The following is a 16529-nucleotide window of genomic DNA, read 5'->3' as shown; positions in this document are numbered from 1 at the left end:
AAAGGAGTCTCTCCCACTGTAAACATAAGTTGGCCTTTGTTGTATGTATTATTCTCTCAATAATAATAATAGCTAACAAATATTGAGTGGCTGCTATGTGCCAGCCACAATTACAAACATTTTTTATGAATGATTGCATTTAATCTCCATGAGAACTGAGTCAGGTACTGTTATTAGGTACTGTCATTTTCCAGATGAAGAAATTGAGTCAGTAAGTATAAAGACGTTGCACAAGGTTACACTTAGGAAGTGACAGAGCCAGGACACAGACCTAGACCCCAAGGCTCTGGAGCCCGTGATTTTAACTGCCATGCTATACCTGCTTTTGTGAATCATGAATAAATTTCCCTGCATCTGGTCAATGCAGACACACTGGCAAGACACAAGTCCATACTTTCCTTATAAAATCATGGGGACACGTGATTATCTTGAGGCTCAAAGTCTTTTTTTCCCCGCTTTGGCCTACATTTATACTGAAGTCCAGGAAAACCCCCCTGCAGTTTCCATAACAACACAGTAGTGCAGAGATTCACCATGAGGATGTGACAGCAAGTGAACTGAATCAGTTTCTAAGTTCATACTTGAAAAATATCAGTGAAGACTCATACTGAAAGATACATGGAAGCAGAGTTGGGATAATGGTTTGCACATCTTAGAACTGTTTTCAGGTTGTTTCATTCTAGAAGAGCTAGAAAAAGAAAGGAGGTTTACATTTATTGCGTGTGAACGATGTGCCTGGCATTGGGTTAAGTGCTTTTTCACACATGCAATCTTACTTAACCTCACAACAACCCTGTAAAATAATGTTAGTTTAATTTTTACAGATGAGAACAGAGACTCAATGAGGTTATATACTTTGTCCAAGATCACATAGCTAATAAGCAGTATAACTGGTAATCAAACTTAGAAATGCCTGATACTCATTCACCCCCACCCCTCCAATTTAAGTTATGTTCAGATTATACCTTATAACTACTAAGCAGGATCTCCATGCATACATTTGAAGTAAATTGTTATTATCTCCCAATTCTAGATAGCCAGTTATCCATCGCTTGCCTTCACTTCTCTGTAAGCATCAGGGAGCACGAAATGCAGGTTTTATTTGTTGCTGTAGGTTCCACAATATGTGGCAGAGGGTGTGCTCACAACAGGAGCTGGTGAACCACCTAACACTGTGAGTGCAGATATTGGCACAGGTGTGGATGATAAGCTCAGGTAAGGGTGCAAATGCAGTCATAAGGCAATGCACATTTTGAGCCTTTATTTTTAGAGGGACTGCTTGACAGATTTTCTAGCAGACCTAAACAAACCCTGGCAGCTAAGGTGTAAGGATGCAGCTCCCTATGCCCTGGGTGTTGTGTCTGTAGTCATACTTCACCAGGCAGCCCCTCTCCTCCCCTTCCTTGGTGCCTCTTTGGCCGCTGTCTCTCTTCCCCAGCTTTGAACTTGTTGGCAGCCTCCAATAACCCCTCTTCAAAGAGCTGAAGGCAAGCCTGATGTTACAATTGCCTTGCTTAATTCCAGACAGGTTTCTATTAGTCGTATTAAACTCGGGTGAACAAAGGGTATTTAGTCTGTGATAGAGCTGAACTGTATCTAGATTAATATAAACAAGAGAATTAATCCTGCAAGAGCCACTATCTGCGAGCAACTGGAAAGATGTCAGCGGTGCCCTTGCTAAAGCAGGTTGGAGGGTGGATAGCAGAAGAGATTTAACAAGATTGGTGCTGAGCATCTGGAGTCTGTATAAAGAGGGGAATAAAGATTGCAACTGGAATACATTAGAAGAAAAGCAAATGTTTTATTCACAAAAAATAGGCATTAATAATATCAGTCTTTAATCCGGCCCAGGGCTCCTTAACTTGCCTTCTTCATTGTTGACTTTGATCTTCCCCGCAAAGCTGCCTGCTAAGGGTCCCTTCCCAGACCCGCCTGAAGTCATGGGGGCATACATACTGTTGCTAAACAGATATGCAAGGGGGTAGCATGTGTGACTGGAGTACAGTGTGACAACATAATCCCGGCAGGGACAGATGAAGTCAGTGTGGGGTGATGTTGGCTTTTCTAGCATCTACTGAATCATCTGATGAGAGTAGCAATTGAAAAGAATAAATACAAACACATGCGACACAGCCACAAAGACTGGATGGGCCAGATTTGAGAAAGGAAGGATCCTATTTTCTCAGATCAGTGGGAAAGCAGGGAGAACAATTAGCTGGGAGTTAGGCGACTCCAGTTCCCTTTTTCCCCTGCCACTAGCCGAGCAGCTGTGTGACCTCAGGTTGCCTGGCCTCTGAGAAACAAGGGCCCCGGTCCGGCTGGTATCTAAGTTATCTTTCAGTTTCAAAGGCATGGGTTTGTCCTATGCAAAGAGGTTTTATAAAAGCCCTACATGTCTTTTGCTACAAGACCACAACTTTGGGAGACATTGTACTCTGAATTGCAATGTTCTTAAGTCACCATGTGCAGAATGTATTGTCTAACCTCAATGGATAAAGGGGAAGTGTTGGCAGTGCGTTAGAGCAAGAGGTTGAAATAAAGCAGAATCAGAGAGAAGTTCTGGGGAACACTCCTGCTTCAAGCCATGACCACAGCCAATTACTTAAGGGTTGTAGTCTTTCTTGCAACAGGTGGAACAAGGAGATGACAGGATCCAAAAGAGTCTTCAATGATCATAATTCACAATTCATGTTCCAACATGCTACTTATTTGCACACATCACCTTTGCTCACATTATTCCTTCTGCATGAAATATCCCTGTCTCTTATCAAAATTCCACTCACTGCAACTCTAAGACCTCCTGGCAGGAATGTACTGTCCTTGCATACTCTTTGGTTATCAGTTATAGCACTTCATTCCATCTCATACTGCACTGCCATTGTAATTATAGATTACAGACTCCCTGAAGATGGAATCTCAGTCTTCTTTATCTATGCATCTCTGGGCCCGTTTGACACACTGTAGGCACTCATTCAATAAAAGTTTATGAAATGAACAGAACAGGGATTTTCAGGTTACCTGCTAATGTGACGGCAATGGAGACAGAATCGTATCCCAAGGCATTGGTGGCATTGCAAGTGTAGAAACCCACATCTGCTTCCACTGGTGCCAAGATCTGTAAGGAATCATCTGGCTGTAGAAGAATCCTGGAGCAACAGAAAAGAAATATAGACCTGGTCAAGTGAGTTGACTCCTTTTTGGCATTCAATATTGGTAAGGCAGGAAGGAACCTCAGGATGTATGCAGAGCCCTGTTTTAACAACAGAGACAAACCAGCTACAAGGACAATCAAGAACCTGGGCTCTCCGGGCGCGGTGGCGGGCGCCTGTAGTCCCAGCTACTCAGGAGGCTGAGGCAGGAGAATGGCGTAAACCCAGGAGGCGGAGCTTGCAGTGAGCCGAGATCGCGCCACTGCACTCCAGCCTGGGCGACAGAGCGAGACTCCGTCTCAAAAAAAAAAAAAAAAAAAAAAAAAAAAAGAACCTGGGCTCTCTTGCCTCTTTGATTAATGTGACTGTGGTAGTGATCTCAAATAAAGAGGTTTCTCATTGCTTTTGCAGCCTGTGGATTACTTGATCTAAATGCTACCAGCTGGACCAGACAACATATGTGCACCAAATACATATAACACACACAGATGTCTAGGGGGAGGGGGGATGCTAGAACAAATGGCACAGATAGATTTGGGGAAGGCTCATTAAGGAAAAAGCAAAGTTACAAAGAGAAGTGGAGCTTGGTTGGATGATTGAAAGAACGTAGGGCTTCCAGAGATGAAGAAAGATATCTTGGGCAGACACCGTGTCTCATGCCTGTAATCCCAGCACTTTGGGAGGCTGAGGCGGGCAAATTACCTGAGGCCAAGAGTACAAGACCAGCCTGGCCAACATGGCAAAGCTCCGTCTCTACTAAAACTACAAAAAATAAAAATTATCTGGGCATGGGGGTGTATGCCTATAATCCCAGCTACTTGGGAGGCTGAGGTGAGAGAATCACTTGAACATGGGGGGCAGAAGTTGTAGTGAGCTGAACTTGCCCCACTGTACTCTAGCTTGGGACACAGAGCATGACTCTGTCTCAAAACAAACAAACAAACAAACAAACAAAAAACAAACAACCAGACAGACATCTGTTCAGGTTTGCAGGTAGGAGAGAAAAAGCCAAGAATTGCATATTGATGAGAGGATCTTACACATATAAATGAAGGAAATTCTATGTGTCACAGCCCCGCTGTAGTTATATATACATCTATTGTCTTTATTTAGTTATAAATATTATAAGGCACAAAACCTAGGTTTTTTTTTTGTTTGTTTGTTTTTTTGTGAGACACGGTCTTGCTCTGTCACCCAGGAGTGCAGAGGCACAAACACAGCTCACTGCAGTCTTGAACTCCTGGGTTCAAGCAGTCCTCCCACCTCTGCCTCCTGTGTAGCTGAGACCACAGGCATGCACTACCATTCCCAGCTAATTTTTAAATTTTGTGTAGAGATAGGGTCTTGCCAAGTTGCCCAGGCTGTCTTGAACTCCTGGGTTCATATGATCCTCTTCAGGTCTTATTTATTGCTTTTATTTTCCCCACTGCTACAGGGGACTCTCTGTAGAGTAGGTTCCCAGTAGAAAAAGTCAAAACTTGCCCTTCAAGGTCATGGAGAGAAAATTCCAGAATAATCAGAGTCTACTTTAGACTTTTTTTTTTTAATCTGAAAAGACTTAAAAGAATCAAACTGTGAGTGCCTACAGTGAGCTTCAAACCCACTCCATCCAAGTCTGCTTTTTCTCTTCTAGATTTATGTCATTTCTAGAAAGTACATGTAACATCATGCCAGCTTAATTAATGACTAACGATGACTTGAACCTGATGTCTTGGTGACTTAGTGAGGCTGGCTGATAACTGGAATGTGTATGTGGAGGAGGGAATCTAGAAGGGTTGGGGGAACAGTGGAGAAGCTCAGAGATCCGGTGCCTAGACCTGGCAGGTGCTTTAGGTTGACAGTTCATTTGACAGCAAAGAAATGGCTCAATAGTCAGTTTTGGGGATCCTGAAGCCAGTCATTTCTAGCTTTGTGATTTTTTAACCTCCCTAGTTTCAAAAGCTTCAAAAAAACTGTTCACCCAATATTATGCTAGCATCCATCCCTAGGAGGTAAGCAGTTAATAGGGGTTGTTTTTCAAGAAAGTGAGAGGGTGGGGAAACAGAAAGGTCGGGAGAACCCATAAGACTCTGTGGTAAGATTAAGCCTGGAAGTCAGATCTACTCCAGCAACACTCTCCCACTATACAATTCTTTCCTCACTATTTCCCTTGCCGGGTCTCTCCAGGCTCTATGATATTTGCAATTCAACACCACTTCTAATCAGCTGTCAATTATTCTGAGGTGGGTGACAGTCTGGCAGTGAATGAGATCTCCTCAGCTCGGCTTTTAGCCTTGGGCCTACTGCATTGCTTATTCTTACCTCCTTTACTGTCAGAGGAAAGGCAGGAAGTAGAAGTAAGGCTTCCATCAATCAATCGAGTTATATATGGGCAGCTCTAGTAAAATGGGGAATGAAATAGATACCTTAGTTAAAGGGAAGTTTCTGGATGATTTGTGCTTGATTTAGTGCTATTCCAGACCATCACCACTATTATTGGAGACACTCAAGTTTTGTGGCATTGAACTAGAGCTGAAACATTGTGAGGGATGAAAGGAAGCCTCTGAGAGCTTGTGATATAGCTCATCCACCCATTCATTCCCTGAGAGATTGTGTTATAGCTTATCTACCCATTCATTCACTCATCCATCAAACATTAGGTGCTTTTTTCTCAAACAATTACATGTTAGTTTATTTCAAAGAAGCTATTAAGAGAAAGATGACTATACACTTTACTTATCTTCGGCAAACCATACAATATTTCAGATCATCGTATGACTGTTTCCTGAAGGAATCTTACAAGACGCAACACAATGTAATATCATTGCTAAGTCTCTTCAGGTGTTCAAGCTGTTTTAGATTAGAAAATTAAAAATCAACTTTATGATTTAAATCTTTATGATGTCCCAGGAATGTTTATGCTTTCACAAAAATTCTAAATAATAATAAAAGTAGGCTTAGTCAAGTTTCAATAGAACTGAGAATGATGGAACTCAGTAGATCATTATTCAATTTTACCACATGGCAAAGGTAGAAATTAAAATATGCTAAGTTCCCAAACCCATTAGGGTAGTTGGCTCCCTGACACTGGAAACATCTCTCTTGTCCCTGCAGAAAAGGGTTCTTGGACACTCACAGCAGGAGGCTAGAAGATAGTTCTTCTGAACTTTGTTTTGGTCCTACTATGATTTAAGTAATGGCCATTGGCAAATCTCTTCACCTTCTTCTATTTCAGTTTACCAACTTCTAAAACCCAATTGAAGTACGTTTTCATGCTCATCAGAGGGAATTGTTAAACTGGGGTATATAATGAATTTCTAGATCCTCTTTTGGTATTTCCGATAACTTTTCTTGGTAATGCTGTACACTCTGAATGGCAAATTAACTGTGAGGGAGGAGGAAGGATGAGGAAATTGTGAGGAAGGAGTGAGAGGGACACAAGATATTGGCCAGTTTCCCCCAGGCAACTTATTAGATCTCCATATTAGAATCTTTTTTTTTTTTTTTGCATACAACTACCACACCTGTCTGATTTCAGGCAGAGGATGTAACCCTCTCCTACCCTGGCCCATTTATTTTTAGGTGGGGGTTAGTTTTTGTAGTTACACCGGTTTCTCCAGGCACTGAGTAAGCCACCATGCTTTCTGCCCATGTCTGAAGCCTGGAAAAGAATTCCTACAAGGCTGGTGAAAGTAAGGGAGGTGATCCGTCACAGAGGGCACAGAGTTTTAAGGATTTGAACTAGAACAGGAGTAGCGGCAATGGAAAGGGTGACGTGTAGATCATGAGATTTAACATTTGCATAGTCTACTATTCCATAAACAATGTATACAAAGATAGAGACACTGTAGTATTCACTTTCATAAAAACAGTCTTAAATATTGTCTTAAGACAAAATCTACGTGGGAGAAAGCCTGAATTTCTCACTTATTGTGTATACTTACAAAAGTGACTTATATTTATAAAATGGAACTGTCTAGCTCAAGGGTACATAGTTATTTGGGGGCAGAGTCAGGATTTGAAGTAGAATTTCTTGTTTTTGGTCCAGCACTTTTTCCCCCCACCCCATAATTCCTTTGGGACCACCATAAGACTTAATTGTTTAGTCATGCTTTCTTCTTGTAATTAGAAAGCTGCCCACGGTGTGTTCTTTGTACATATGGCCCATTTGGATGTTATTTCCCTTTCTCTTATAATTCACTAAGGCATAAGTCCTTTCAGGGATAGGGGAGGATTTCACTCCTATTATTATACATACAATACACCCATAAAATTGGTAGATGAAGGCTTGAAGGCTGCCACTAGGCGGAGCAGTAGTTCCGGAAGGGGGTCCCACGCAGGGCTCCTGGGAAGCACCACCAGGCAAAGGAAAGGGCTTGCTGCAGAGACGGAGGCTTGCTTCAGTTTACCTAGCCTGGCAACTAGAGAGAAAGATTCCTGGAAAAAAATATTTTCTTCGTATTTCAGGAGTCTACTCTATTAATTTAGCTTAATTTGCTGGTAGCTTATTTCTGTCAGCTTATATTTAGTTTCCAAATTTGATAGGCTTGCTTTAGAATGAGCAGTCAGAGAAACATAGGGCTGCTTTCCAAACAAAACCAATAGGATTCCTTTGGAGCTGTTTTGGAATTTATGGAATCAGAGGATGTGGGGACATAGAATGGGTACAATTAAGACCTACACAGCAAGTGGTAATTTGGTCATGATAGGTATATCAATACTCCCTGCCTTCCTCCCAGACCTGTACCCCACTTCCTTTTCAGTTTTCTAGCCTAAAACTTATTACTTTACTTATTTGACCCTATTTTTAGCCAGAAAATGAAGAAGCAGTTTTGTTTTTCTGGGGGCCTTCATTTGTAAGCTTCTATGTGACAATACGCCTTCGCAAGCATCCTACAAATTAAGGACCAGCTGAGAGGGTGCAAGAAATTGTTTTTGTACACAAGTAAAAATCCTTGTCATGCATGAGAATAAGATATGGACAACATGCTCACAGGCCGTTTTGACCAAGTATAATCTCTTTCAGACTAAATCATCTCCTCTGTGCTTAAGAGCTCTTATTTGAAATAAAGGCAACTCCAGGTGTATAAAGGAAAAGTCTCTAGAAGTTCTGTGAGTAGGCTGGCAGCAGCCACCCTGTAGGCTGGGTCCTCTGGATCTTTGGCTGAACTGTAAACACCACTGTCTTGTGTGAACCTACTTCTCAAATTGATCTCCATGCCCAGCTATGAGGAGCTGCCTTGTGGAGGGGAAGACTTCCCAAATTGGAGCCAATAGACTCGCACTCCAGTCTAGAGTCACGTGGTGGTCTTGGGCAAGTCATTCGATTGTGTGAGGCTTTAAGTTTCTTCTATAAATTCAGGTTAATACTGACCTCAAGAGTGTTCTTGTGAAGATCTCATAGAAGAGTATATAAACTCATTCTTACTGTTTTCCAAGTAAAAAGGTCTCAGTTTAAACACCAGATAAAGCTAATAAACGATTTTTTTTTTTATGGTACACATAACCTGAGTAACCTTCTTGGAATTTCTAGTTATCAGACAAAATATTTAGGTTGTGGGTAGAGAAATGTCCATCTACTATCTGGGATATGTTATTGTGCCACCTCAGGCCTCTTATTCTGACTGGTACACTTTCCTAAACCTGTTTTAGGTCTCAACACAGGACTGGAAGCTAGAAATTATGGATGTATCCTTTCTCTGTAGAGCAGTAGCTTCCTCATCTTTTCAAACTTATCTGCCCCACATCCCAATACAAACTTGTCACTCTAGTCAAGATGGCCTCTTTGACTCTCCTTGTCATTAGCTTGGGGCTAAAGACGGGCTCCTCCTCTTCCCCCTCCCTTAAGAACAAGTTCTAGTTCTATTTTCTCATGCTGCTATACTACACAAGAATCTGTCCACTTCCTGATCTAGTTGTTAAAACTCCACTACAAAGTCTTTCAATCAACTGTCTCATTTCTTCAGTGAGATTGTAAATTATTATCTCATCCATAGTTCTGTCTTCAGTATTCAGCATAGGGCTGGCACACTAAATAAACACACAATGAATACTCATTTGGTTACCTTCAAAGCAGCGGGGCTGAAAATGATCATATCCACAGTATAGCATAGCGGACGGTGGTTGAGAGAACAGACTCCGGAGCCATTAATGATGGGATCAAATCCCTGCTCTGCCACTTAGCTCTGTAGCCTTGGGCAAGTAATTTACTTAACTTCTCAGTGACAGTTTCCTCATTTATAAAATGAGAATGATAGTACCTACCTAGGGTTGTTGTGAGAATTCTGTATAAGCTAATGTATTTAAAGGACACAGAAAAGTGCCTGGCATGTAGGAAAAACCAAAGAAATGTAGATGATTATGATTTTGTCACAGTTAACATCGCCATGATCATTACCATTCACTCTTCATGCCAGGGCTCATAAATTCTAGATGTTGTGAAGACATGGGGAAATGAGAAATACAGAGATTTCAATGAAAAAAACATAAATTGGGTGTATAGAAAGGGAGCAAGGGGTTTGCTGTGCATGGGACCAGGGAGCAGAAAAGAGGAGCAGAGAACTGAGGCCACGTGGCACGTTGGGTTGGCAACTACCTTAATGCTATTCTTGACTCAGGAATCTCTGAATAAGGACAACTCGTTATTTCCATAACTGTATTAACACCATCAACTAAATACTGAAATTTTAGAACACTAGAAAGAAAAAAAAGCCAGAATTCTGCAATTTCAGAAAGGAATACAAACAAGAGCAAAACAGTTAGAGCCAGAAAACAGTGAACTCAGGAGCAAGTAAGCAAAGTTTGTACAAAGAACCTTAGCCCCAAATTCCTATTTATAGGACCAGATGGTGAGGTCTTTTCCTTATCCTAAAATGAGTGTTTTTCTGCTTAGGGATTCCTTAGATTAGGATAATGGAATCTACCACAAAGTGGGAGTGGGTGCTAGTATTTATAGGCAAATGTATAAGCTTTATATTATTGAATTCTTACTACCATGTTACTAGATTTATGTTATTTTTCCATTTTAGAGAGGAGGCAAAAGGTCACAGAAGCAATTTGCTCAGCTAGTACATGGTGGGATCAGGAGTAAGGAATGACCTTTGATTGTTCTTAAACTGACAGCATCCAGGAATCGACTGGGGCCTAGTTGGCAGGCATATGGTTTGGCCTCATTTTCAGTGGGGGTGTAATTAACGTCAAGATTTGTAGTTACTTTGGGAAATGGACAATCACTAAAAAATATTCTGGATTTTAGATACTTTCAAATGGTAGGCAAAAGGAATGCTGTGAGAATTCCTCCATGAGCAGGATTATTTTTCTGAAACCAAAAATTATAGTAGCCCAGAGGCTTGCAAGGGGGAATTTTATTTTGTACAAAAATTTTGGGCAACAGATTTGAGGTTCATGAAGAGTTTCATATCACCATTTGGCTAGGGCAACTTTTTTTTAACCTTTACTGTTTTTAATGCAATTGCCAACTAAAAGTTATTTGATGCCAGAAGCTTCATGATTTGCTCAGATGGAAGTATAGAAAATATTTTTGGAATGGGAAAGGCCACCTGACCACACATTCTTAACCCTGGTCGTCTTCTTTTTGCCAGACCCTTTAACTTCCTTCTCTTTCAGAAGTTCACAGAGTCTTGAATTTACTAATATGTGTATTTTATCTGCTTGCTAGGTAACTCATTTCAAATTACAAACCTCTGCATGAAATGACTGACTGGATTTCCTATCCACTTGGGATAGGGGTCCTCAAACTGCAGCCAATTACCACTTGCTTTCATTATAAATAAAGTTGTATTGGAACACTACCATATGGATTGAAGTATTATCTACGGCTGCTCTCACACGATAATGGCAGAGCTGAACATAGTCAGTTTAAGAATAGTCAAAGGTCATTCCTTACTCCTGATGCCTGCAAATCCTAAAATGTTTACTATTTGGCCCTTTACTAGAAAAGTTTGCTGACTTCTGGCATATAACATGGAAAAATTTTCATTTCTGGTTTATCTCAGTGACATCCTTATTTATACCAAACAGTTAACCACTTTTCTGGAACTCTGCCATGTGCTAGGACCACTCTTCCAGGAAGAGTAAACTAACTGCTAGGGGGATCTCTGGAGATCCCCTAGCATTTCAGGGAATAGACTGTGCCTGACTCGAAGCCTCACTAGTGCTGTCTGGTTGCCACTGGTTGTCTACTATCCTCCAGTGCTCTTCACCTGCATGATTCATGATGGTCATTTCTGTGACCACTGTGTTGACACTCAATACTTTTCTTTTGCTGAGGCTTATATATTTACTGGGATGGTTCTTTTTTCTCTGGCTTGCTATTCTTATACTTTTCAACTGAGAAAAACATTTGTCATCTCCATTTCCTTTAGCTCTATAAGGGAAACAAGCCAAACCAAACTGAAATGGGCTTATTTTTCCTTCCCTATCTTCCCTGCTTCTAGTTTTTATATTATCTGCAAACTTGGAAACTGTATTTCATGTGCTTATGACTTTTACACAGAGGATTATTCACAACTATGTTTCTGAAATTGACCCTGGAGGAATTTCCCATCTGATCCTCACTTCCATTCTGAGAAGTTTCCATCTGCTGAAACTCTGTGTTGCCCAAGTTAAAGACTTCCAAATATGCCTTAATTCATCTCCTATCCAACACCACTTTGGAACACTGTACAAAGCTTTCTGGGAAATATAATCATTTATAGGCTATAGATTTCACTTTCCTATCAGCTCAGAGATGATAGCAAAGAATGTCAGTAGAATATCAACATCCCCTCATGATGCCTGGATTTAGGCAGATAATTCTCCATCATGTGGTTTTCCTAGAAACCTTGCTAACCCAACTCTTTGAACAACTACCTAGATGGTCCTCAAATAAGAGTGAAGCTTCTTAGTTAGGGATGTCCTGGAAGACAGCGTGATACAATGGCCCCATGTCTAAATGACAATGATTTTGCGTACTGACAAATGAGTATCCATTGTGTGTCAGGCATGTTACAGACATTATTTCTGTTCTTTGCACTCCTGCTAGTCCAAAGGGCAGAATAAAAGTGCCTGATTGTATTAGTATCATTTTAATTTAACTAATAAGAAAACCAAGGTTCAGAGAGATAAAAGTAGACTCACAATACTAAATGGCAGAACTGAGATTTGTGCCAAAGTTGCTCTGATTCCAGCCTTACTGTCTCCTACCACCGTGGGCTGCCCTTTGTGTTAACTGATGTGTCATCAGGTTGCTCCTCTGGCTGAAGGGGGTGGGGAGGATAAGCTGGGAACACCTAGGCCCAGAAGAGAAGGAAAACAGAACAGGCTTAGAGATTAAAAGGCTGAAACTCCTTGGACTTAGCCATTTCCCTAGGATTCCATGTTAAGTATCACTTGGGAGTGACCTCCCACCCATGGGAAGAAATAAGTATTTTCTTCAAGCATCTAGTTTCATATTATTTTTTATGTTCACTTGCATTCCTTTTGAAAAGAAAAGAAAGTCTTACCTAAAAGCTTATCAGCTGAGCTATGAGGAATCTGTGATATTGGGTTACTTCTGGTCCAATAGTGTTAAGTGGTAAGCAAGGCCTTCCCTGACAGTGTGGTGCTATTAGCAGTATTTAGGTCTTTCTTGGGGGGAAGATCAATCCTCATCCAGTAATTTTTCCTAATTTGGTAATCCAACCTGCAGTGCCAATTTTGCAGAATCTGGCTTTTCTTTTCTATAAGGAAGTCAGCACTGCCCTTCCAGCTATTGTTTCTAGAACTGGATTCAGACGTAGGAATACTGAACATATATTTGTCCATATTACATGAGCCTCCTGGTATTAGATGTAGAGAAGGATAATTTACCAGATTCTTTGGCTAGGGGTGTTATGCTCTATCCAAAAGCAGATTGGAGTTAGCTTTTGCCTGAGTCTCATCTCCAAATGTGTGCTCGGTGTTTATATAGAATGACTGAAAGCAAGGAACAGTTTAGCTTCATATTGTCTGTGGTCTAGGTCTCTAACCACACATGTGCCTGAGCCATCAACACTGTAAACATACGCAGTCACAGACACACACAAATGTAGCAATTGTAATGTTTATTGAGTGCCTAATTTAGTGCATATTTGCATATACATGTGTATATATAAAGGTAGAGCTATCAGAAGAAAAGGCTATCTTTAAAGCAGTTATGCCAAAATAAAAACAAAAGCCTCATGAGCTGGAAGCCACTTGGCTGGAATATTGAATGTTAATTTATGCTGGGTCTAGTCAACCCCAGTGGCCTTCTTATAAAACAGTGGCAAGTCCCTGTATTCAACTAAAGTTATAATCGATAACAAGAAATAGTTCCAAAAGCCAGACTGCCTTGGATTCAAATCCAAGCTCCATTACTTTTTTTTTTTTTTTTGAGATGGAGTCTCGCTGTGTCACCCAGGAGTGCAGTGGTGCAATATTGGCTCACTGCAACCTCCACCTCCCAGGTTTAAGTGATTCTCCTGTCTCAGCCTCCCAAGTAGCTGGGACTACAGGCATGCACCACCATGCCCAGCTAATTTTTGTATTTTTAGTTGAGACGGGGTTTCACCAGGTAGGCCAGGATGGACTCGATCTCTTGACCTCGTGATCTGCCTGCCTCAGACTCCCAAAGTGCTGGGATTACAGGCGCGAGCCACCGTGCCTGGCCCCAGCTCCATTACTTTTTAAGTGTGAGACTTTGAGCAAGTTAATCTAATATCTCCGTGCTTCAACTCCAATATCTGTAAAATTGGGATAGTAACTTCAAAGGGTTCTTGTGAGGATAAATGAATACCTGAAGCCCATTGTAAGTGCTCTATAAATGTTACCTGTGATGATGAGCCTGATGATTTCTCTACTGGCCTGGATGTGATGGGAGATAGGATGTGACAGGAGATTACTCTCTGGACTTATACACACTACAGCAGTGCTTTTCAAATCGCACAGTTGTGTCACAGAATCTAAGGGTTGCCTGAAACTTCCTTGGTGGAGAACATACAGGCAAGGCATAAATGTTTAGTTAGGAGCAGGTATCACTCTGGAACTCTGCCACAATGGCATATTAGAGACTGGAAATTCAGATTATGAAAAACGATGCAGACCACAGCCTCCTGAAAATAAGAAAACCTTCCTCCTAATCGCGGGCATCCAACTATTCATTCCTTTGTTTATTCATTCAGGTTTTTATTTGTTGAGTGTCTATCATGTTCTTAGAATTATGGAGAAAATAAGACACATTCTTAAATATAGGCCCTTGAGGATGAATAACAAACTCTAGAAACACTAACAGCTAATTTTAATACACAATGGTAAGGCTGAGAGAGTATTATGCATAGGGCACTATGTGGTTCACGGAGGGGGTCATCTGACCTGGCTTTGGGGATACGCTTCCTGTAAGGAAGGGCAGGAGTTAGCCAGACAAAGTGTGTCAGAAGGCCCCATGCACATTTGTGAACAGCAAGTATTTGTGTACTGCTGAAGGGCAGAGCTCAGTTCTATGAGGGCAAGGATATGGTAAGAGATGAAGCTAGAGAGATAAGTGGATGTCAAATGATAAAAGCCAAGGCATCTGGACCTTATCCTCAAGTGATGAGAAGCCATGCAAAGAATTTGTAAGCATGAAAGCAGCATGGACAGGTTTGCTAGAAAGATGCTCTGGCAGTAGCGTGGTGAACAGTCTACAGCAGGAGGCAGTAAACTTCTCTGTAAAGGGACGGATAGTAAATATTTTAGGCTTTGAGGGCCACCTGTAGTTTTTGTTGTATATTATAATTTTTTGTTTGTTTTTAATAACCTTCTAAAAATGTAAAAGTCATTCTTTTAATAACCCTTTACATGCCTGGTTTCACATCCCAGCTCTACCACTTACTAAGTGTGAGACTTTGAGCAAGTTAACCTAACAGCTCCGTGCTCAATTTCATTGGCTCTTTTAATAACCCTTTAAAAGCCATTCTTAATAATCCTTTAAAAAATGTTAAAGCCACTGGCTGTAATTTGCCAACCCCTGGTCTAAAGAAGACAAATAGAGAATTAGGAAGCTGCTGCGATAATCTAGAGCGGACAAAGCAAACCTGTGCTTCTTCAAAGTGATCCCTGAATCTGGCTTCAGAGTCACCTGTGGTGCTTGTTTAAATCCAAATTATGGGTCCCTACTGCAGAAAGAGCTTCTAATGGTAGGGGAGGATGTGGGAGTCTGCATTCTAACAAGCTCCTGGTAATTAATAACACTGGATTTTTGAACCCCTCTTCAATCTACTTTTAAAAGCTTAAAAGAGAAGTATTTTACCAGTTGGAGTTCAATACAAACTGGGGTCCTAAGTTACTTCATCCTACACCAGCACTTGAGGGTTTCTTAGTTTCTGGAGAGAAGCGTTCTTGCCTTATTTATCATCTCAATGTATCTAATGCCCAGTAAAGATCAATAGCGTTGCAGGGGCTACTGCAATGGCCCCTTACCAGCCCCCAACTTCCAAACATGCGCCTCTACAATCCACATGCCACAAGTTAGCCCATGTGAATCTGCAAAATGCAAATCAGATCATGCCACTTTCCTGCTTAACATCCTCCAAATTCTTCCTGTGGTACTCAGACTAAAACTCGAACCCCTTCCCTTGGTCTCCATTTACCCTCACAACCTCATCCCATACCACCTCTACCTTTTGCCTCCCTTACTACAGCCAAATGGACTTCTTTTGAGTTCTTTCAACACAAAGTCATTGTCACTTTAGGGTTTTTGCACTGCCTTTCCCTTGTCCAGGAGTGTTCTTCCTCCTCACATCACAGTGCTGGGCACTGGTCATCATTCAGATAGATCTTGGGTGTAATCTCCTTAAGCACACCCATCTGAAGCAGTCACCACATCATTCTCTTATCACACCCGTTTTAATTTTCTGCCTGACACTTATCACCACCTGATATTTTTCTTGCTTACTTTTATGTGTTTGTTGCCTTGCTCCATTCATTTGTTAATTCATTCAGTTATTTAATACGTTTGGTGCCAGTTACTGGGGATACAGCAGTAAAGAAAGTCTGTAGCCTTGTGGAAAGGCAATCAACAAATATTTATATAATACATCAGAGAATGATAAAATTCTCTAAATAGAGTTAAAAGGATAGACAATGATGAGGGGTGCTTTTTTAGATACAGTGACAAGGAAGGCCTCTCCAATATGTGCCATTTGAGCAGAACTCCAAATGCATGTAAACTCCAAGGGAACATAGTTTCATTTATCACAATATTTTCAGCAAGTCAATGTATACTTGGTATATTATAGTTAGGTTAGTAAATACTTAAGCCATGAATAAATATGCATACCTCTCTCCTAGCACTTATAATACTGCATTTACTCCTCTGGCTCCCAAAAGGGACTTTGAATTTCATCAACAGGAAATGAATCTTCT

General features: G+C 41.0%; 1 protein-coding gene across 4 annotated transcripts in view; it reads right to left on the bottom strand.

Moving 5' to 3' along the window:
* Window positions 1–16529, bottom strand: part of LOC105489066 (ADAMTS like 1) — a 950014-nt gene that overhangs the window by 89542 nt on the left and 843943 nt on the right. For all 4 annotated transcript variants that reach the window (XM_011753701.3, XM_011753699.3, XM_011753700.3 and 1 more), the window contains one exon: window positions 3019–3146. In XM_011753701.3, coding sequence (XP_011752003.2) covers window positions 3019–3146 — 128 coding nt within the window. The remainder of the gene's footprint in view (window positions 1–3018; window positions 3147–16529) is intronic.

The sequence above is a fragment of the Macaca nemestrina genome, chromosome 14, assembly GCF_043159975.1.
Source record: "Macaca nemestrina isolate mMacNem1 chromosome 14, mMacNem.hap1, whole genome shotgun sequence".
Lineage (NCBI taxonomy): Eukaryota > Metazoa > Chordata > Mammalia > Primates > Cercopithecidae > Macaca > Macaca nemestrina.
This window is presented reverse-complemented; position numbering and strand designations above follow the sequence as displayed.